The 24,048-nt window shown below is 38.2% G+C and overlaps 1 protein-coding gene across 1 annotated transcript in view; it reads left to right on the top strand.

Moving 5' to 3' along the window:
• The window catches only part of alk (ALK receptor tyrosine kinase), a 321,320-nt gene that overhangs the window by 147,598 nt on the left and 149,674 nt on the right, over nucleotides 1-24,048 (top strand). Inside the window, exon 3 of the mRNA XM_022751149.1 lies at nucleotides 4,900-5,049. Coding sequence (XP_022606870.1) covers nucleotides 4,900-5,049 — 150 coding nt within the window. The remainder of the gene's footprint in view (nucleotides 1-4,899; nucleotides 5,050-24,048) is intronic.

The following is a 24,048-nucleotide window of genomic DNA, read 5'->3' as shown; positions in this document are numbered from 1 at the left end:
AAAATAAAAGATTGTGGTTTTGGTTAATTGGGAACAAATGTTTTGTCTGAAGTCGCTGTGAACTTTGTTTAATATTAAACCATATTATGATCTTTCTGTAACCTTAACATATCCATAAAAAGTGTAATAATTTCGTGGTCACTACCAGTGAATATTGTTCTGTAAGATTGGATATTTTGGCAGAAAACAAATTATTTTCAGAAGGATCCCTAATGCAACTAAATACAAACAAAAATTAAACACACAAATTCTTCTCAGCGATATTGCAGTTTCAAACTGTGTTTCCAGTAATTAATCTGTGCTTTGGGACAAATCAAATAATAAGGCAAACTTTTTACTTTTTTTACCTACCTAATTAACAGTGCTCTGCCAAAACATTAGGGGGCAACCAAGGATACTGTTTGGCAGACAGACAAGAAAGGGAAAATTCAAACTGTGGGAAATATTTTTTATGGTACCTGTCATTTCACTGAATAGCTCCTCTGGTTGCTTTGATTAAATTGTTGAATGGTGTAATCAAAAGGTAAATGAACCCATGCTCACTAATGTCAAAAAAAAAATATGATTACACATTCAGAGGATGTTATGGTTTTGAAAAAAATCAAAGATGTGAATGAATGGGTCGTAAAAGCCGTGTCCCTGGTCATTTGGCAAGTCATCAGTTCTTAGTCACTTTGTACATGCAGAAGGTGGGCGAAATTGGATGACAGATCCAGATCTTGCTCACCACAGTTGAATCATATCTCTCATCCCCATTTGGCAGCACAGAGAAGTGCTTAGCTCGTCAGTGTTCCAAGTGTGTTTCTGCATGCATGAATATTGGTATGATATCAGAGGGTGGAAAAATGTGAGGAGACAGCTCTGAAACTTATGTCTACGCTAGCTTCTGTGAGTATGTGAAGTATGTAAATGCATGTAACCAGTTTTTAAAAATATTCTCAAACATACCCATATGCAGGCATGAACACTCAAACATTTATTTCAAACACAGCTTCATTATAAATTTTGGGCTGTACTATTTTTGTTACAGATTATAAAACAGTCATTTTGACAGCATCTGTGACCCGTATGTCAGTTCACAGTGTAAGATAGATTGACATTAAATAATATAATAATAATATGTAACCTTCCCACATAAAAATGTCTAAAAACAACTAGACTAGATTATTTTGTTGATGTGTCTACTTACATTATCCCAAGTGTTTCCAGCAATTTTCAGTCCAGGAAAAATCCGTAATTTTAATCAAGGTAATGGTCTGTTTGTTTGGTCGCCTGTCAATGGCATCATATCCTGTTTGCACGCGTCAGCTTTGTGGCTGTTTGCCAGAAAAAGTCAAAATGGACTTTTAACCAGTTTTGCACCACATTTTTACAATATACATATTAGATATTGGTAGTTTTTAACTATATATTAAACCTAACAGAGGATTTCTGGAACTTATGTTATCAGAGAAACAAGCTGAACAAATGGCACCTAACGTTTGTTAACAAAGAATAAAAAAAAAATACACATTATGCATTGAAGTAAATAGTTGTTAAAAGTTTAATGAATATCAGTAGTCCTCGATGATCAAATCCTGGTGATTCGTACAATCAATGCAAACTTCAGTTGAAAGTGAATGTGTTTGTTTGCATCTATATACCTAGTTGAGTCAGAAGAACTGTGCTGATCTCAGCTCAGTTCAACTTTAAAACCTTGTACAGCTGAATAAACATAGACATTTATTGAAGGAAAGGAAATTAGCTTTTGTTACAACCTTGAGCTTCTCAATTTCTCCACATCTCATCAGCCCTCAAGGTCCCCAGTGGCAATGAGCTACAGGAATCAATGTTTTTGCCAAATGACAAGTTTTCAGCATGAAAACCATTACCCTTACTGGCACTAAGTGGTTGGGATTGACTGCTGCTACGATTCCTCTAAGGGCAGCTGCCTCCTCTAGTGGACAGCCATTTTAACTAATGCCAAGTGCAGCCTGATACAGCCTTGATGCCACCTCATTAGGTAAAACTCCTTTAAACATTTAGTCCAAGACCTAAAATCATTGATAACTTGCTCCAACTATGCAACTTCTAAGTCTCATAACATATGCTAAACACTGTAGCTTGAAATATTATATACTATAATCATAGTATACAATTAGTAAAAAAACAATTGGGAATGTTGCTAAAATTAATTGTCAAACTACATGTTCAGCACCACACTATGCACTCAAAAAGAAATGTTTAGGACTTGAGAGGGCAGACTGCAGAAGGACAGTATATCTTTTTTGTACAATGTATGTGACAGATTTCCTCCCAGGCATCTTGACATTAATTTGTGTAAAGTTCACTTTCTGGTGTAGGTACAGTTTCCTGCCAAGTTTTTTTCCTCTTGCCAGTGTATTTACAGCCAAAGCTCCTATACCATGCCACTTTATTAAAAGTCATCACTTCACATCAAACTATGGAAAAGAACTGCGTTTATAACACTGTAACTATTCAAAAACGTGTTTGCAGAGAAGCTCAGAGAAAGTTAGAGCTTTTTCATTTTCCTTACACAGAAGGCCATCTCAAACCATGTCTTCTGCAGAGTTTACTTGAGAAGTGCTCTTGTATCATTAGTTTATTTGTGTATACTGAAACAAACACAAGATCAAAGCAGCAGCCCTGTGTGACATTGATACGTGCTCTCTGTAGCCTGTTAGGTCTCTTATCTGAAGAATAACAGCACAGATGAAGGTTTTTCAGTAAGTGTGGTATCAGGGTTTCACCGGCTGTTCTAAAATTTAAAAACAAAACTCACCCCTTATTGAGCAATTTCAAAATAATTTTACACGTGGTTACACATTGTTATGAAACATCCTGTGAGTTTTGGAATAATTGGTCAAACAAATTCTCATTTATATTCTATTATTTATAGCTGTTATGCCACACCCATTTTTTGAATTTGTCTCACCTCCTAGTGGTAGATTTTAATGAGTCATTCAGGGTATGTTACGGGTACTTACAGTTTGTGGACAATTACTGCAAGTTTTGTGATTATAGGTCTATTTGTGTCCTGAGCAACAACCTTTTGAAGTTTGTTGATCAATATCATGGTGGCTTTTACAGATAGATAAACAGAGCCAAACAACCAACTCCGGTTGCCTCTGTCTGTCTTGCACACAACCTACATACTGAGCTATTCCTGAAAAAAGCTGCGCTTCTTGTGTAACAATATTCTGTCTCAAACTTGGTGCAGATGTTGCACAGAGACATTAAAATACTGTGTAATTTGCTTGTTGACTTGCTACTGCTGCCCCTTAATGCTCAGGAAGATAAGACTGGAAATAATTTTCTAATGGGCAACTTTACCTTCCAAAGACATCTGCACATGTGTGTAATGCCTGCAATATCATCAAAACTGATCTCTGAACAGTGGATGCTAAGTCAATAACACCTTGACAAGCACATTTTGGCTATAACTAGTGACCCATCAGAGATTCCAGGGTTATCCTCAATGCACATGTACGAATGTCAAAAAAAATGCTCCTCCTCTCTCCTCTTGAGAAGCCCCAGCCGTTGACAGTGGGAAATGGTCATGCCCAATAGCCTGCTGCCGCCACAAATAGGCAGGAAATAACATGATGGATGCAAGCAGGCAGGCATCATAGAATAGATATCAATAGATAGAGAAGATATCAACAATCTTGATGGAATCTCTGGAATTTTTGATAAGGTTGGTCCGATAATGATACACAGACAATTTGGTAGCAAGAGGTTCAAAATGGCGGAAAATCCATCTTGACATCTAGAGGTTTTTTGTAGAGCGTATTGAGCTGTAGATGTGATTCAAATTCGAAGGGGGGCCGAGCAAAGTCATAAGTAGGCACATAATGATGAATAGCAATGCACACATTTATCAGTCAATACTGTGTATCAGTCCAGTATTGATTGATAAGAGTTTTTGTTTTATTGTCGAAAAGCAAAAATGATAGAAGATGATTATACAGCAATCTAGTTCCTCTCCTGTAGAGCCTAGTGTGAGAAGCAATTTGAAAGTAACCAAGACCTCTCAACAGTGATTTACCTAGCCGCAGGGATGTGTCTGCATGAGGTCTGACCACAGGGAGGGAAGGACAGATGGAAGCAAAGATAGAGACAGAGGATTGAGTGGGAGGAGAGCTGACCCTAAATTTTCTCTCTGAACAAGTTTTTATTTGTAATTTGTATTATTCCCAGCCCTATGCTTGACAGCAGCAATTTTTACATGAACGCTGAACGCTCTTCCCACTAATATAATGTGCACCATGCACTAACAGTTACTTCCTGCTATGTGGGCTGACATAACATAGTGTTTTCCAACCAAAGGTATGAGACCATTAAATCTGAAAATAGACAACATCCAACTGACAAGGTTCTTCCTACCTGAATCATTTATTACCTTTTCTATCTGGTCTGTCAAAGCTGAAGTCAAATCTGGACTGAAACTGAATGCAGCAATATTAGATTTTGCAACTGTTTGTTTGAAAACTACTATTTAAACTTTGGTTAAAGCAGCACGGTTCATTTGTTGAAACTGTGGACTTTCAATCAAAACATTAAATGGTGCAGCTGCAACATTATGTTTATTTAACTGAGCACCTCCCTTCCCCTGGCAGTACATATCATTAAAAGTTTCACTTGCTAATCAATCTAAACAAGGTATTTTTAAATGTGTTGTGCTATGCTCAATAATTTTTGCCTGGTATTTGTTGAGCATTTAAACAAATATCTTACTGCTGGCATTAGCATTCCTGCCCAATGGATTTTGATTAAGATTCTTGTAAGTAGGCTTCAAGATTCATTTTAGTTGATCAATGCTCGTTCATTTTGATTATGTTCTTTGTGTAAATATTGTCAATGCAGCCATTTGCATTTAAATGCCTCTTGTTTCACCAGATCACAGATGCCCCAGCAATAGCAGAACATGTGAGCAGCACCAGGAGGGTATCCCAGAGTTCACATGGAGCATAGTGGCTGCCGGGGACCTGCGGGAGAAAAATGAAAAGACAGGAAGTCCCCAGGGTTGGGAGGAAGGTAAGAACGAAGGTATCATGTTCCCCCATTGTAGGGGAATTTCATTTTTCAACAAACTTTCTCAATCTGCTGCTTCTCATACTTTGATATTCTCTGCTCATGTTGAACTTTATACAGAATGCGTCATCACATTTTGAATGCCTTTTTTAAGTCATTGATATTTATGTTGTGGCAAGCTTTTTGGTGCTGTGAATTATGGAGAACCACTTTGTTTGCTTTAAGATACCGATTTAATTATGTCAAGGCAGAACCTTGCTGCTAAACGAGCGCTAAAACAACCTCACTTTCATCACTTCAAACCAACCTCAAAGTTTAGTACCAACACAACAAAGCAGTGTGGCATGTTTGCTGAAGTGCTATTAAGATATTACTTTTCATAAAGTTTTCTCAGGTAAAGAGCTGAATATAGTTTACTGAGCCAGTAGTCTGCAACATTTTGTAGGCCCCTGCCTGCAAATCTTCCATATTCTCGAGCACCATTCATTTTCATACCTTGGGAGATGAGAAAACAGTTTCTGTCATCTTATCTCCTGAGGTGATGGTGAAATGGAGGGAGACAGAAGGGTCTATTTATTTCCTTAAATGTTTTTTTTTTTTCCTATCATGAGCCACAAGTCTGAGACCAGATGGGTGGAGTGCTGGATGAAATTGGAAAAGTGAAATATATTGACTGGTAAGAGGAAGGAGTTAGTGCGAGTGGACTGTAAAGATGATTGATGTCCGTCCTGTATATCTAGTTTAAGTTGCAAATTATGGCAAGTGGATGTGTGCATGCGTGCGTGCGTTCATGTGTGTGTGCGTGTGCGTGGGTGTGTGTGTGTGTTGACTCAGCTCAGTGGTTCAGGCATCAATAGTAAGGTTGATATAATTTAAGAAACCGAGGTAAATAACAGTACAACCCAACCCATATGATTGATCTCTGTTATCATTATCAACTATGAATTACTTCCCAAATATGCTAAGTAATTTGTCAGTACTGTCAATAAATTTAGTGTATATTTGACTTGACTGTATGCATGCATGGTACACAGTATTTCCAATATTGGAGTTAAGCAAAATTTTGGGGCAAAGTTCAGGAAATTTAGTTTTCAGCAGAAAATGTCAGCTTTGATTAGTGTACAAATATTTCAGTCTTGTCTTCAAAAATGATCTTTAATGTGTTATTAGATTTTCATGCATGCTTTGGATTACATGTCTATTAACTCTTTAATATGATAAGGACAAAATATTCACCCATACCAGCGACCAGGATTACTCCCCAATTAAAATACATTGACAGTACAAAATTATCAACAAAACAGGCTTGTCTGCCCACCTAAAATAATTATTAAGTTAATCCAAAGCATGCTAAATCCCCAAGACCAGAGGAATTTGATAGAAAATGTATATGATATGCACACACATTATAGAGATCTAGGAAGAAATTAATTAAAGGGGACCTCAGGCTTTTGCAGCTTTTTCCTTCACTGTGAAATAGTCATACATGTATATGTGAAAAAAAAGGTGATCATGATTGAAGGTAGGCGATGCAAAGTACAAAGGAAATATATGTGCATAATCATGTTCATGCCCTCAGTTAGCCACAATACAGTTGGCGTGTTTTGAATTTAGCTGAGCTGCTGTCTCCACACATTTCACTGGCGCTTGCAATTTGAAAGGGATGGAAATAAGGAATGAATACTTAATGGCTGTGATGTAGAATTGCTAGAGCTGTTTTCTACAGTACCGAACTCATCTGCTGTAAGATGTACAACTTTGAAGTTTGTAAACGGACAGTATTTCTTTTATCCAGAGATGCTGGTAGTTAGCAGACAAGCTGACGAATCACTGAGGTTACCTAGATCAAGCACGGTTCCTGCTGCCCATTAATTAATAATTAATTCCCTTTATACTGTAAAGAATAAAGTATGGCACTAACCACTGCTGGAATTCCAATTAATTCCCACTGTGGCAGCTTTTTTTAATTTTTTAATTTTTTATTTTGATGCATGTGTGAAATGAACACGCTGTCAGTAATTATCATGATGTCCCTGGCCATAACTAGCATGTGACTGCAACACCCTGCTCCTCCTCTAAGGTTGATATGTTGGGAGGTGGCATTAGTCATATTCGGGCTCTGGGTAGAGTAAGTAATGAGAACAGCATGAGGCAACGGTGCCCTTGGCAAGGCAATAAGCATAAGACAATGTTTAACGTTTAGATCAAGAAAAATCATAGCAGTTATCATGGATTGGTTTGACACATTAGCTCTTTCTGTTGTGAAAGGGTAGAGTATGTAAAGTGTGTTTCCAATGTGGCTGACTAACAGGTGGCAACATGTAGCAGAAAATGTGGAGGGGAGTAGAACTCAACGAATGTACATCCACTCAATCAAACCATGTAAAAACTATCTCGACGCAAAATGCTTCTTCTGTGACACTAATTGAGTTGATTGAAAATGAGTCACCTCTGTCAAATACAATCGAGGGAGGTTTTGAATCAGGCTGCTGTGGAAGAGGTGAAACAAAGACAAAATGATTTGAATGTATTTGGCCTCTCCTGTGCCCTTTCTGCGCAGAGCCGGTCGTCTCAATTCCATGTCTGCCCCCAGTGTCTCCTGCCAAAGAAAGTGTGAATATGATTACATATTGATTTCTCGCTCTCACACACAGAATAGAGAAGCATGAGTTGGAGCTTAGAGCTGACTGGCAGGAGGAGATATCCAGTACAACACTGTTTGTTGGAGCCGTTGATTTGTTTGTTTGTAACAGAGTGGCCCTAAGGCTGTCTGTCATCTGTCAACTCAGGGAGCCATCTGGATTTCCTTAGCTGGGCAGGGCATCATAGGATTCAGGATAAAAAGGCAAAATGTAGAGGGAGGCAGCAGCTTACAGGAGCTAATGTTCTTAACCTACAGTGGTTTTAATGTTCAGAGTTATGACAACTCTGTTGATATAGGTCTCATTCTTTGCATTTAGTTGCTCCACCAACAATCACAGAAGTTAAGTGAGCCATGCCTCTGGATTGAACATGCATCTTAAAACCTGTCGTATACAAGTCACGTAGCCCCAAAAAAAGATCATGGAGTCATAACTCCCCTATATGACAAAATGTCTGTAAGAGTCATTCATATGATGTGAAATTACAACTCATATTCTATGTTTACTGTTAAGTTCTTATGCCTACAAGTAAAACTATACATTTTAAATGTGTAGTTTAGTTCAAGTTATTAAACATCCATAAAGAAACTAAACTATTGAACTTTAACAATGGAAATTACTCTAATCTACTGTAGAGTCTTCCAATAGTAATGTAATTCCCAGACAAGGCTGGGCTTTGCTATAGTACAAGAATGTACAAAAAATAAAAGAAGTAGATCATTAATGTAACTATTTTAATGTGCCATAAATAATATAGTCTGCGACTTTCATCTGTCCTGTCCACATCATTGAACACATATTGTTCTTTCAACATGACAATTAGCATGCAACACACGTCAAGCAATTTTAATACAGAAAGACATTAGCACCAACTATTTATATGCATCATAAAATGTAGTCTATCCTTGTACCTTTTCATTTTTATAACATACAACATATAACTTTACCTTTGTTTCTAATTCTTATACTATTACTCTGAGATGGATAGTGCTTTCAGTGGTCGACCATGTGTACACACATACATGCAAAGGCACTAACACGCAAAGGAAAGGTAGCAATTTCGTTTACCTTTTAAGGATGGAACAAGGTTTGTCAAGAAGATCTTTATTTACGCATTGACTGGCAGACGGTTCTTTATCAGTTACTATTCAGCCAACAATGAAGTGGAACCAATATTTTAGCTCAGCAACTATATATTAGGTCTTTGAGAACATAGACTAAGCTGCAACATGGGGCCAAACAAAGGCTGCAGCTCCTGGGAACTTGAACATAGCTGCCCACAAACTTTAAAGTGCCTTTTGCAGCGCTGCAGTGCGGCCTTGTGGGAGTACCAGACTGAGCCCTTTCATGAAGACGAAAGGCCTGGGTTGACCCTGTCCTTGCACAGTCCAGAAGATAGAAATTGGCAAAAGAACACTGAAGGTGATCCTTATTTATTAGCAGCTCCGCACAAAGTTTCTCAAAGTTTGATTTGAAATGAGCCAGAAGAAAACTTGAGACTGCGTAGTTGCTCTCACCTCTACTAAGTGAGATTGCATCGGGACAGATCAATGGTCGACTTGCCACCCAGACAGTAAAGCCATCTGATGCCTTTTTCTGCACCCAGAACCCTTCTTATCTGAACAAATAATTATGAGCCATTACTTTGGATGAGAGGCAATTTGTTCTACTTATCTGTTTTGGAGCTGAAACATAATAGCTTTGGCATTTGAAGCAAGACTGTGCTTTGGGTTTGGCCCCTCCATCTGCAACCTGACCTGTTAAGCATGGCACAACCAGGATAAAAAAAATGGCCACCTCCATGGCAACACACTTGCCCTTCAGACCTGTGTGGGAAATAAAAAAGGGAAGTGTGGTATTAAGAATGGAACAGTTGTCTTAGTAAAACAACAAGTAAAACAACAACACTTGGCTCAACTGGCAAGCTCACCTAGACCACAGATTGAACCACTGTAGAAAACATAGTTTTTTAGACACTGAAACATTCAACACATGACCTTTTGTTAATAACAAATCTGCCTTTCATGTATGTTTCAGAGGACACATTCTCTGTTCTGCAAGTAAAAGTCAGGCAGGGCAACATTTTCATTGTTTTGTGCAATATCCTATAAAAACATTTAAAACATATGGTGTGGGCAGTCCCTCTCTCACTGTCATTCCTATCTCAGAATCATTTTTTCTAACCCTCCAGCTGTTAGAAACTCCTGTGGGTTAAACTTTTAGTACTGAATAACTCTGGAGGACTCGCTATACGGACTTGAAAACACTCGCTTGCCTACCTAATATTAAGATATTCAGACTATAAACAACCCATGATGCAACACTGTACTTCTTGCCATTGAAAAAGATTGTTCTTATGTAATGAACGTATAATTGTCTGCTCCTCAAATGTAAAAATGTAGAGGTAGTTTTTTAAAGAGAGGTCATGCGCCTAATAGCATCGTAGCAAGAGACGATCTCAGGCAGTGTTGAAGGCTAATGTGACCTGATGGGTTAGTGCATTAAAGAGCATGCAGTGTTATTACAGCAGTGTAATAACAACATCTCATGTCGCACATCATTCACACATGCCAACAGAAATGTCAGATTCTGCAACAGACATTTGACTGGACTCCCTCCAGTCCTTTTCCTTTCAACTCCCATTTCTCAAAATCACCAAATCACTTGATAACTCACTGCTAATGAGCTGCTATAGATTAGCCAAGGCTGCTTTTCTCTTTTCATCAATAAGTAAACCCTGAGGGCTTTTCTGAGCCAAGAGGTCATTTCATCATGGAGACCCAGGAGATACAAGAGCACACACTCTAACCTTGAAGTCTTGGTTCCAATGAGCTTGCTGCATCCCCCCAGTGTTTGTTGTCAGACATGTTGTCAGAGGACCCAATAATTGTTCCATTGTCAATAATCCAGCAAATGGACCACCTTCAGCCCTGCCTCTTTAATGAACTGTCCTGCATCGTAAAAGCAAGGTCAACAGAGTGTATTGGCACTACATTGTGCTAATCACTTTTTACTTGCTGTGTTTCAATAATTTATTACTACCCTGATTTTCTGAAGTTGCAACTTTTGTCTGCTTTGTGCAAAGTTGATATTTTTGTTATTGTAAATTCATGGAGTAGTTGGCTAAATTACGTGTTGCTGCTGTGAAACACTGAAAGCGTATGAAAATATATGGTTTAATGTCAAAACCTTCATCTATCTTTTCCTGCCCTCCGTAAAATGATTAGCTCCCCACCCCAACAGAGGCTGACACTATTCCTTGCAAACTCTCTCCCACGATAATAATTACCTGTGTAAGCTTTATAGGCTCTGTCATTCTCTATTCTCTCACACTCCTCTTGCATTTAATGAACTACTGTTGAAATACAAATAAAACAGAGGGAAGCAATTAAGACAGAAGACAGATAGAAACAAATATGAAATCATAATATCAATGTTCATTCTGATGTAATTAGGATACAGTCTTTAGACTATCCAACTAGAATCCTTGTGCTACGATGTTGACATCTCATCCAAAGTGTTTGTTGTATGCATGTATTGTTTTGTAACTGAGCCTATTGCCTATGGTGCCAGTTATCATAAATGTCTTAAGGGGGAAGGAGCATAGAATTATGCAGCTAATCTGTCTTTGTTGTTCCTTGTGATACGCATTATAAAGTCAAAATAAAATGAAAAGTCAGCTATCTTGAGTTCTAACCATTAAAGAACATTGAATGGATGATACATTGTTGAATGAGCACCTTAAAATGTTATAAACTGGAATGTGGTCAGTCAATTACTCCTGTATTTATTTGCCTATTTGATAAAACAGGTTCACCTAATATCAGAGTAAGAAATGCATTTCTTACTCTGATATTGGGTGAGCCTATTTTACCTTCCAGACGCTTCTCACTTAGTCTTGAGTGGACCATTGATCCTTAAAGGTCAGATCGATTGGTTTCTTGAGGGCCACTGTCTACCCTACTCATCCCATACCCATATCCTGCTGCCAGGATATCTGTCCTTACTCAATCAATCAGATTATTGATCCTGACCTAAACGTACGTGTGTGTGTCTGTGTCTGTGTGTGTGCTTGTGTGCTTGTGTGTGTGTGTGTGTGTGTGTGATGTTAAAGTAAGCGACTCCTGGCCTGCATTCATCCATGGAATTACGTGGGCTTGGCTAAATTGTGCACTGGAGCTCAACCCATTTGTTCAATTGAAATAAAACTCATGCCAGTAGCAGTTTAGAGAACTGAATTCCTGGAGGTCTAGGGGTGAAATGATGTTGGGAAGAGCAGTGGGGTGTTCGGCGGCTGCAGGGGGGTATGTGAGTCTTCCCAGAATTCCTCTTTAGTGTTCCACCTCCACCACAGCTGTGTTACTTTTGATTAATTAGGCTCTTCTGATAGTGTCTCCCTGAAGGCAACCACAAGATCACACACACACTCACCCACACGCAGCATGCATGCAATAACACACACACACACACACACACACACACACACACCCCCACACCCACACCCACATAGACATTGTGTGTGGCAGTACAGGACTCCCCATGGCTGGCTGTGATCAGACACACTTCTACTTTCATCGGGGACCTGCAGAGGTGAGTGGAGGGTCTGATTCATCCTCCATCTTGGACATGGTTCTACCTTTGCTGTACCCCTGGTGGTCTTTGAAGCATCTCACATCAGACACCCTTGTGTGTTTCTTGCAGCTTGTAGCTCTTGCACTTTGTACACTTTCTCCTCCCTCATTCAGTCATTCAGTCATTCGAAGCAAAGATTACATTACTAAGCTCAGTGACAAATGTTATCCCTCAGCCTAGCTCATTCTTCTCCTGGTTTAGTATCATTCTCAATGCAAGATTGTTGCTGTCCCCTCAATCATCAATAAGTGAAACTCAGATAAAGATAAACCTCTCCATTTTTAAACCTCTCTCCTCTTTTTAAGGGTTATTTGTGAACTACGGAACTATAACAGTACATGGAGTTCTTCCAGCGAAAACTAAAGCAACATCTGTTGTTGGGTTTCACTGCTTAGTGTTTGTGTTTTAGGTAGAAAGCACAGTAAATGTATGAGGTAGCAAAGGAAGAAAGCAAGCTTCTTTGTTTAAACACCATTTTTTCAGAACATCAGAATTGATAAGAATGTAATATAATACTGACCCAGTGATTTTGAAGATGAAAATTATGTTAGGTTTTAAAGTTGTATGGTTGTGTGGTTTGAAAATGTTGAGAAAACACTGGCTTCCCTCAGTGCAAAAGAAAGTGTAATAACACCACTGATAAGAAATGCAGAGGCAGGGAGATAACAACAACACCACAGACAAATGTCACAAGAAAGAAGAGTAGATATCATATGTGATCAAGCTTGTAAAGAAGGAAAGATGAAGAGTGGAGAAATGGAATATGATTTTGACTGCTTTAGTCTTAAGGATTTATCACATAGTAGACATTCAATAAGGTGACATGAAAATACAGTATGGCTGAGAGGTTACCAAGAGATGGATTAATTAGGCACTATTATCAATATAAGAGTAACTAACATGTTTCTGGTATGAAAGTGCTTTCAGACAGCGAGAGAACAGACAGATCAATGAAGAGAAACTGTAGCAACATCACCTTCAGTCTTATCTGATCTCGGAAAATTAATGTTTATGAAACTAATGTTAGTTACCTAAACTAACTATATTAGCTGTGTGGTATTGCTAACCACTTACTCTATTTTAAGCTACAACCCACTCTATTTTGTGCTGAAATTTGTTAACGTTTCCTATTTACCATTAGATCTGCACATATTAGTTAGTGCTAATGGCACTGTTGTTATTTTTAGAGGTTTGAGCAGTAAAGTGTTAAAGTGTTGAACTGATGATGGAGCTTGATGGAAAGTCAAGGGTCACCACAGTTATTAAAATTCATCCTGCTGTTGACATGGATGTGTGTACCAATTGGGGCTGACCCAAATGCCTCGAATCTTCGACTGTTGCCATGGCAGTCATTGTCCAAATCAATATTTGAATGCTGCATTTTTTTTTAAAATTGTATATGCACCACAAAAATCCCAAGTCACAAGTTAGAAAAAGCATAACACTAATCCAACAATATTTTTTTAAGCATCAACATGAGTTATTATGGGTTATTCTCAGAAAGGGACATTTAATCTTACATCTAATGTTACCAGCACTGACACAGGGTCCGTGACACGTGACAGGCTTATAAATTACAACATGGTAACAAGATGCTGAAGGAGTCAAGCATTTGTAATAACTTCCAAATTTATAAAGATGACCCCAAAAAGTTTGTTCAGCATATCACCTGAAAACGACCTTCATGCTAACAAACTATAATAATTATGGCATTTGGGTCATCCCCAGTACAAATTTAATGGCAATCCAACCCTTAGTTGTTGATGTTGTAATCTTAACCTCATAGTGGTGGTTCAGGAAAAACAGAGTGATCACCAACATCATTACAACACATTGTCTGGGGACGATGACTGAGTGACCAGCGTTGCCATCAATAGACACTCCTCTAGCATTGCCACGTTGTTTTTGTCATGAAAGTCTTTTTGAGGTTTAGATTTGCTTGTTCATCCGAGAGTAATTTGTGAATAAAAATAATTAATTTGATTTTTTTTTCCAGCATATGACATTTAAACGTTATACATTAGAGATAACAGAGTAGGTAAAAGATTGAATGATGCTGAGTTGCTTATCAGGGAAGATAACCAGGAAATGTTTCTTGGCAGTTTGTAAAAGTTATTGTGAGTAATTAAGAAGTATTGATAGAACAGGAACTTTTTGAGAGTTGTTTGTGTTTGACTCAGTAAAGAAAGGGTTGAAATTAGTTGAAAAGAAAAAGAACAACTCTTGACTTTAAAAATGCATTAACAGTGGCTCCCTTCTGTTGTTGAATTATGTGGTCATGGCTGAATTAATTAAAAACATGAGTTTGTGTGCATGTGCCTTTGTTTGTGTACAGAGGCACACAATTCATTTGTCATACTTGGCTGGTTTGTTATTCATTGTCATCACCCTCTCAAAAAAAGTCAAATGCTGCTTGGAGACAGTTTTTCCTCTGAACTCCTCTGCAGATTATTTATTAAATATGTGAATCAGAAAACTGTTTTTCCTGCAACAGCAAAGAGCATTATTTGTTATGCATGACAAAGTCCAGCTGGATTCTTAAACCTATATTTTGACATGTGCTGGGATTTATCTCACTGAGATATGACAGGGAGCAGTTTGTCCTTATGGAGTTGTTCTGGATCCAGGAGGTTTTACTGGAAGATTTTTGGTTGGAATATGTGATGAAGCACATATTTGTTGATTTACAACAAACTTTGAGACATTTGAAAAAGCAGGGAAAAGCTCTGTTCTGTCGAGACAACATTGGATTAAATTTACATTATATTTTTCTTTAAAGTAAGTTGTTGGCCTGTATAGTGTTAAAAAGGCAAGGGAGGAGAAGACACTGTCCTCTGCTGGTTATAAAACAACCATGAACACTGACTACATTGGTGGTCACAGTACACTGGCCTCACAGGGCCAGTAGGGCCTGACAGATGCTTCAGATGCTGGCTTGCAGTTGCATCAGTATCTTTGCCTCCGTTGAGATTTACCAACAGCACTATGTTGCTGATGTTTGACAAGCATGTCGACCCCATTAGAGAGTTAAGGAAAGTGGATCCAAATTGAAACTTACTATTACAGTTTTGTCTAAAATCCAGTATGTGTAAACTTGTGTAAGTTCAACTACAAAATGCTGGATAAAACACCAACAAGCCAGTTGTATGTTCATTCCTGCAAGCATAATACTTTACATCTTAAGAGGCCCCTGTAACCTGCTGTTGATGGCAACCTGAACCTTTGCAATCACATGGTCATAATGCATTTTGAGTAAGAAGTGAGTGGAACACACAATGATATGAGGTGAGTTAAAGTTGCTGGTCATTGGGGATTTTGTAAAACACTAATTCCCTTAAAAAGACAAACCTTATCATTATTGATAGATCGCATTTGTATTGAGGTTGTCGGAGTCATGTTTGGTATATATCCACAAGCATATTTGAAAATGCCGCAGACTCAGCATTCACTCAGCTTTGTAAATGTGTAATTTGCTATAAACATCTTGAAACATCATGCTCCTTTGATATAATGATGACAACCCAAATAGGCTTTGTGGGTGAACATTGAAAACTAAATCTATATTATGTTTACACATCCTGCAGTGTGTGAGAGAAAGGGAGAGGGAACCAGCAGACACAGAGATGAAGACACAGAATAGGAAAAAAAGGAATCTGTGAAGTGAGAGAGAGCAGTAGAATGAGAGGCAGAGATAAAAAAAAAGACGGTCCCATTTCAGGTGCTGGAAGCTTTGAAGGATACAACACACAAAGGTGGGTCCTTGAGAGTACCTGAAGGCCAAACTGTGCTCCTCTCCTCCCTAAGAGAGACCTTCACAGAGACCAAAGCTGCTGGTAAAACAAGGCAGCCATCATCAGCTCATTAAGGCCAAAATTTCCAAGCTCATCAACAGAAGTTGATCGTAAATGGCCAGCAAAGTGTAATTGCAGAGTAAGCTCAGACAATTTCCATGACACCTGACTTTCCAGTATGAATTTAGATGTTTAATGGAGAACTGCCAATGTTAGTGTACCAGGTTAATGGAAAATATATCTATGTATCTTCTTAAGTACCTGCTGTCACTCATATCCTGGCTGACAACAAGACCAAACAGTAGAGACACAGCATGCTGCATTATTGTATTTACTTGTCAGGTTCAAGTGATATATGGCACTGATGATTACTGACATACAAATGCCCAGTAAATACAACATGGTCATGTGATGTTTTTTGACACGACATGTTGAAATGAGTCTTCTCCACTTCCACTTAACAACTGACTGGCATGCTATGGATTGAGGGTACCCTCAAAGGATACACCACTTTTGTCAAAAAAAAAAGGTTGCATTTGTCTGCCATATATGGTGGATCCAACAGGCCTGAGTGAAACACGCCTTGAGGGTGACGACTTTAGGTTTTATTTATTTATTGAAATTTATTGAAATTTATTGAAATTTTTATCTGACATACTGTGGCAATTAGCCATAAAAATAATTAGAAATGTTTTTTTCTCTGATTATACATGTTTAATTTGTACCCCAGCCACACCTCCTTTATTCTGGCAATGTGATTCTGGCCTCCACCCGAGGAATCCACCCACTCTTACTCTAAATGGGACCTTTTGTTTTGTTGAGTGTAGGGTTTGAAATACACTGATCTATGTTGAAAGACCTTGTGTTAACACTGTCATTCTGTTGATTGCTTGGATATTTGATCATTTGGTTGCAAACTGTTTGGTGGCTCAGATTTAAGTGGGTTCATGGCACTGATTCATGTATCCAGGTAGAGGATTGACCTAAAAAAAAAAAAAGATCATTGTTGGACTTAGCTCCAGGTAGCACTCTGCTACAAAACAATTAGATCAAATACAAATTGGTTTACACTTCTCTAAAATACATGGCTAATGAAAGTCACTTAAGGTTCGGTTCTGTCAACAGTAACTCTGTGTGCGTCTGTGTTTGTGTGTGTGTCTGTGCACAGCTCACTTTTTGCTGGAAAGGACTGACAAGCTCCCAGTGCTTCTTTCCACCGTCACACCACACCAAATTGGCACCTAACTATGAATTAGGACTCCCTGAATGATTATAGTTATATCATGGACTCTGAAGCATGATGATAAAGAAACAATACAAGGACAAAAGTCACTAGTGGTTCTGGTTAATCTTAAAATGCTTTAAAAGAATTAAATAGTCCTGGGGCCGTATTACAGAAAATTCCTATCTTAAGTCTTAAGATTCTTCCCAATTTGGTATTACAGAAGCAAATCCTAACTAACTTTAGGAATCCTATCATATCTTACTTCATCCTATCTTATCTCAGTTTAAGAAATCCTAACCTTGCAACAAACACATTTCTCATGTCATCTTGCTGAAGTTCTTTTTTAACCCATTAGATTTCTCATTGAAAAGTACAAAGCATTAGACAAAAACAACAATTGGCACTTAACTTCAAGACAGATTAGTTTTGGTAACACTGTGGAAAAAATTTCTTTTTGGGAAATTACAACAACGCCACCTCAGGAGATAAAAGAGAGAGAGTGGGCTAAGATCATCTGTATCTGTTAATGAGTGTTTTGTCATCGAACCACAACACATTGTTCGGCTTTTCCATAAGACTCTCAATGAATAAGTTTCCCCTGTTGATATTTCGTAGGTTGAATAAATTGATTAAACAAGTTAGGTTAGTGGTGGAAAAGTTAGAAAACCTAAAAGTAGTGTTGCACGATATACCCATACTAAAAAAGTATCTCGATACCTTGCAGTTAAAAACGGTAGGATACCCCATTTTATTAGTACCGGTACTTTAAGGATGACTGTGTTTTAATAAGAGCCGTATTGTCAATGAGTTGCATCAGTGTGCGACACTGCGTGTCTGCAGTGCTCTACTTCCGCTCCTGCCAGTATAGTGAGCGTGCCAAGCGTTTTTTTTCTTTCATATGCACGCTGCACCTCCTATGAAGACAAAACAAGAGAAATGGCTGCAATACAAGTGAAAATACACGTCCACAGCTTGTCGACAAAGACGCACAAAGCGAAAAATTGTGTTATTTCGGTTACTTAACCGACAATCAGGGCAAGCCCATGGAAGCCCGTCTTTAAAAGATGCTTTTAACCCACACAGACCAAGGGAGGCAACACGTCCGACTAGGCAAAGCATCTCGCTGACAGACATGCTGACCTGTTTAAAGAATTCAAAGAATGTCAGGTTAGCGAATGTGATAGATAACTTAATTACATCATGCCCATGCCCTCCAATATAAGTCAAACAAGTGAAATTTATTCTGTGACATGGAAACTCTTTTTCATAATTTGAGTTTGATGAGGCAATTAAGGGCAATGATAACTGTTTGATTGGGTTTTCCTTTTTAGCTAACTTACCAATGTATGCGCCAGGTTATAAATGATCAATTTATAGTCATTAAGTACTAGTGATGGTAATCATGGCATTTACATTTTTGTCAATAATTATTTCTATTACTAGAAAATGCGCTCGGCCTCCGCTAAGGACGTGTACTGAGTCTTTTTAAACACTGTTTAGTAAGTGATATGTAGTTGCAAATATAAGGTTAACTATTAGAGAAATCCCATAAACTCAGGGGACATCAGATTGCTGCAAACCTTGTTAAAAGCTATAATAAGACTGACCTTGATCTAATTCTTTACAATAATCCAGTTATTAATGTTATAACTCTACTAATTTGTGGTCAAAAACACACCTATGAAAAAACAAATGAGAAAACACTCAACAGCACATAAATTAAAATTCTATTCGGCATGAAAATAAACATAAATGACAATAACTGTAAATCTGACACATCATGGTGACGAAGTTCAAACCCAGGATAATTACCCTACAACTACAGTAAAGCACTAAAGTAGACTGAGCACAAATGACTCAATACACCTCTTTGGCATCGGTCTACTGAGCACATTTTCTAGTTTTCTATCTAGTCAAATTAGATTTAAAAATGACAATTAAAGAGAACAGGCTCTCTCAAAAGTAGTTTACAGTATACAAAGACTATCAAACTGAAAACTGAAATATGAAAGTATTGAAACATTACCATAATTTATATTAATTAAAAAAGAAAATAATTTCAAGTTCCATGTTCTATCATTTACTATAACATTACTTTTCCTGATGTTTTAGGTTTTTGCCGTGGTATTGTTTCAGTATCGGTATCAAGTTAGGATAGGAAAGTTGATTTAGGAACTATTCATCTGTAATACTTTTTTTCTCATAAATCAGGTGTTAACCATAATCACCATGGTTACCAAACAGTTAAGATAGGTTCTGCAAGTTAGGAAGTTTCTGAAATACAGCCCAAGGATCCTAAATTCACACTTAATAATCAACAGATCATCCAGAAAAAAATGTCTTACATTAGGGTTATGGTATAATAGAGATTATACTGTATTAGTATTCCTTCATGCACTGTATGTCGCAATATTTAGGAAGAGCCTGTCAGCTGCAGTCTAAGCTACTCTAAGAATTGGTGTTAGAAAGGAGATAGGAACATGTTTAGAGACCATTGTACAGCACGGATCAGACAGGATCTGTTAAGATGGTGGCTAATCTGACTGGATCAGAAAAGCAAGCTTACCATGGTCCACAGTGATAGAAATCTCTGATAGCAGGCACCAGGAATACCCAAATGCTTGTGAGTGTGCACATACAGACTCACACAGACAAGCTTACACACACAGACACAAACACATTAATGCATACTCGTGATTTGGGATTTGAAGGCTAATAAACAAAACCAATAAGCGCTGTTGTTTGTATTCAGCTGTTGATTTGTGCCAGGGTCAAAATCTTTTGATAATAAAATGACAAATGTTCACTGTTTCTCTCAGAATTTTCTGGGTTTTCTGAGTTTTTTTTTTTTTTATCAGTTGGTAAAAAATAAGATGTGCAACGTCCGACATATCTATATCAGTCACACTGCGCTGAAGATGTACACTGCCTTATGCAGACATACAGTACACATTCACACATCATGCTATGGCAACTGAAAAATACCAAATGTGCATGCACAATATACAAAGATATAAATTCTGAGATGTCAAACGTTGCACGTCCATGCAGTGAAATTAATTTGATTTAATTCTCTCATTGTATTCCCATCTCTATAAGCGAGTGTCATCCTTCTTTTTGTGTTGTAGCAAATGTACATCCACGTCCCTTCAAGACTCTAAACTCACCCAGAGGAAATGTCATCAGTGCTGTGTTAGCTGACTCAGCTAAAAAACTTTTTTCTTTCATTACCCTTTAACTGTTAGGTTTTTTTTTGTTTTGTTTTTTTGGGTTTTTTTTTTTTTTCATTATTCATGATAGCATTGGCAGCATAGTGATGGAAAATGATGGATCAGAAAAGGGCACTGGGAAGGAGATGGAGGAGCAAGAATGCTAAAAAGACCTAATAAAATAATATTAAAATAAGAGAGACACTGTCAAAGACTGAGTGAGATGGGGGGGGGGGGGGGGTTGAGGAAAAGCAAAGAGATATGATGGGCCTGAGTCGGCTTCAGAGGACCAGCTAGACCAGATGGGGAGCAGAAGAGAAACGGAGATGAAAGAGATTGTCTGTGATACAGATAGAAGAGATGACAGAAAATTGTGCCTGGCATTTGATAAGCCTCATTTATATCCACAGTAATTCAGTTCTACTTTCTGCTATTCCACTAGCACAGTCAACGTGTTAGAGGCTCCACGCCTGTCTCACTGGTCTAAACCCACACGCACAAGGGCTTTGTTCAGCAGTGTTCTCCCCAAAACAAGCAGCTGACGTGACAAAACCATTAGGCTGAAACATCACTCATAACCGAGCAGGACCCCAATTCCTAATTCCTTTGACTTCAATACATCTGTATTTGTTATATGTTCCCTCAGTCTTGAGAGTGATGAAGGATGCATTTCTCTTTCTCAGAATGTCATTAGCAGCGGTCGGGCAGTGCGGAAGAGCTTCATTCAGTTACCCTCATTCAACCGTCCTCCTTTGTGAAGATGACATACATATATGGAGGAGATGAGCAAATATAGAGAGGAAATGTGGATAACTAAGTTTTGTCAGTGAGAGGAACACAAAGAAAGATGGATAATGGTGGCCTTTTTCCTTCCTAGAAGAGCTTAATGATGTCTTTCTGCCTGTTCTCAATGTAAAATAATATGATGGACTTACTTATGTTCTTTGGATGGAATTTCCAGGCACAGGAAGTAGAGATGCACCGATTGATCTGCCAGTTATCAGAATTGGCTGGTATTTAGCTCGATTGGCCATGAGCAGTGACCGACACACACACACACACACACACACACATACACACGTACACGTGATCGGCGTGGTTCTTCACTGTGAGTGAAGACAAAAAGATTGCCATTTATAATATTTTGTAATACTAATACTCGTGGAGGAACAATAAACACTGTCACCCCTCTGAACATGTCCAATTTCAAGGCAAAGCAGCTAAAATTAGTGGCACACCACTTACCTCACCTGTGCATTACAGCTACCTCACTGAACTGTTGCTCGCTCTCATCTGTGTCCGCACCCTGTTTCATGGATAATGGGTTAGACCCGAAAAGTGAAGAGTTTTACAAGTGTTCGCCAGAAACATGATTTTTGTTCATCATCTTTCAGAGAGAGAGAGAGAGAGAGAGAGAGCGCCATTCATGTTGTTATTTAATAGATAATACACAGTGTTTTATTATGAACATACAATTGAGTTTTCTGTTAATGATAGTAAAAAAAAAATGTTTCTGTAACAAAATTATAGAGTTAGGGTTACTTTTTAAAAAATTGGAATTGGCCAAGAAAATTGGAATTGGTGCATCTACCACAAAGTTATTTCAGACACTGAGGGATATTTATGAGGCAGGAAACAAATTTAAGACAGAGGGGTTGGACAGGACTGACAAACTGCATGTACTTTGTTGGGGAAAGAAAGCAGCACCAGCTGAACAGTCAACTGTATTGGTTTAGATTGATGTAGAAAATAAATTAGTTTGCAGTTGTTCTTTGAGGAGGTAGAATTGGGGTGCTTTTGTTTGCATGTTTACTGAAACAACCAGACATCAAACTGACAGAGAGATAAAGAGATGGTGGCACATAATTTGGGGAGTTCAGTCAGTCTTTAGATTGGCTGGAAGAACTAATGCTTCACAAACATCTGTGTCGAAGGTTACTGAGCTAATGAGACCTTTGCAAACAAAAGCTTTTTGGTCTTCCATCTTACAACTGAAAGCACAGCCTGTCAAACTGTTGAGTTAATAGCCTTTGAGTGTTGTCAAAGTGTCAGTCGTTCTTCAAATCAAACTAACAATAATGGATCTTTATTTTGTTTTTGCACTTAATCCAGAAACATTACACATTTTAAATATAACAAAGCCACTGTAGTCAGTCCTTGTTCTTTATCATTTGATGTTCTTTAATTACTCCTTCAGCAGCGGAAGGAAACTGTCCTTTCAACAATCTTCTTTTGTCCTGGACAGGGTGAAGTTAAACTTTTGTCTTTTGAAGCACAGTGCAGTCATGCTTTTCCCCTTCATTTGAGCCTGTTTTGAAGAAACTCCAATTGCATCTTCTGGTTAGGATGGCTGTGCATAGCTTCCCTGTCCAGTGTCCAAAGTCTAAATGTAGCAGGTACTGACACTTGTGGTCAGGGCCTATAATTCTACTACTACTCTCTCTGTTATTTCCCTTGGTTCTAAAGGTGGTCCAAATAAAATGAAACCTAAGGGGAGTTTGTTGAAGAATACAAATGTTCTTCCTGCTGCTTTCAACTTAAACAGAAATCCCATGGATCTTTCAGGGATTTACACTGTGAAAATTGTAATAAGATTTAGTCTTGGGCAAAGTCTCTTTAGGAGGATGGAAATTTTACTATAGGGCACTAGAACCTTTTAAGTTCTGTTTTCAGGGAAGATTGTTTTGTGTATTTATGTGCACAAGTCACAGTTTATACAGTGGTTATTGAAATCACAAATATCTGTTTTATTTTTGCCCACCCCCTGTTTCATTTCTCAGTTTAAGTCTTGATCTTCTTAATGTGCCAGTACTTTTGAATATGCACTTGTACATTGGTACATTTTGCTTTTTGTGTTGACATCCATACAAAGCAAACCAGGGCTTCAGACTACCGTTTTCACAACTTTCTCACACCCACCGCACATGATTTGGTCACACACTTTTTTGTGATCAGCGGTTCCTCTTTTGCTGTGTTATACATGGTGTTGAACCTGATGACCTTTTCACTCTTCACTGATCACCAAGGCTACTGAAAAGACATGCGGAGGGGCTCAGTGTTTGGGTTACGCATTAGTCCGTGCACATATTGTGTTTGTTTCTGTCATTGCGCAAAGTTTTAGGCTGAAAATATTGACCTGGTAACAAGTTTAGAGTTACCTGCATTGTGCCGAGCCACATTGCCTACAATTCACACACAGTTTAGCATTCCCCTTGTACCGCAACCACAGGTACTGCATAAGCCATTGTGTTTGAAAGTAGAAAGTAGTAGTTTCTTTTTCACTGAATTAGTCAGTCTCTCTCTACTTGCACTCTCATCATTAGTTGTGTCTGAGTCGGGACCTCTCATTGGCGCTCCCTCTCCACCAGTCTCCTCTCTCTTCATTTTGAGTTTTTAAATAATCAGCTTGGAACATGACAGCTAAATGGATTGTTTTGCGCATTTTGTCATCAGATTGCAAGTACACAGGCACTGATGCCGACTGAGCCAGAGAATAAGAAAAAGTAGCAGTTTCA

Source organism: Seriola dumerili, unplaced genomic scaffold (genome assembly GCF_002260705.1).
Source record: "Seriola dumerili isolate Sdu_G_001 unplaced genomic scaffold, Sdu_1.0 BDQW01000149.1, whole genome shotgun sequence".
NCBI classification, from domain to species: Eukaryota; Metazoa; Chordata; class Actinopteri; order Carangiformes; family Carangidae; genus Seriola; species Seriola dumerili.
This window is presented reverse-complemented; position numbering and strand designations above follow the sequence as displayed.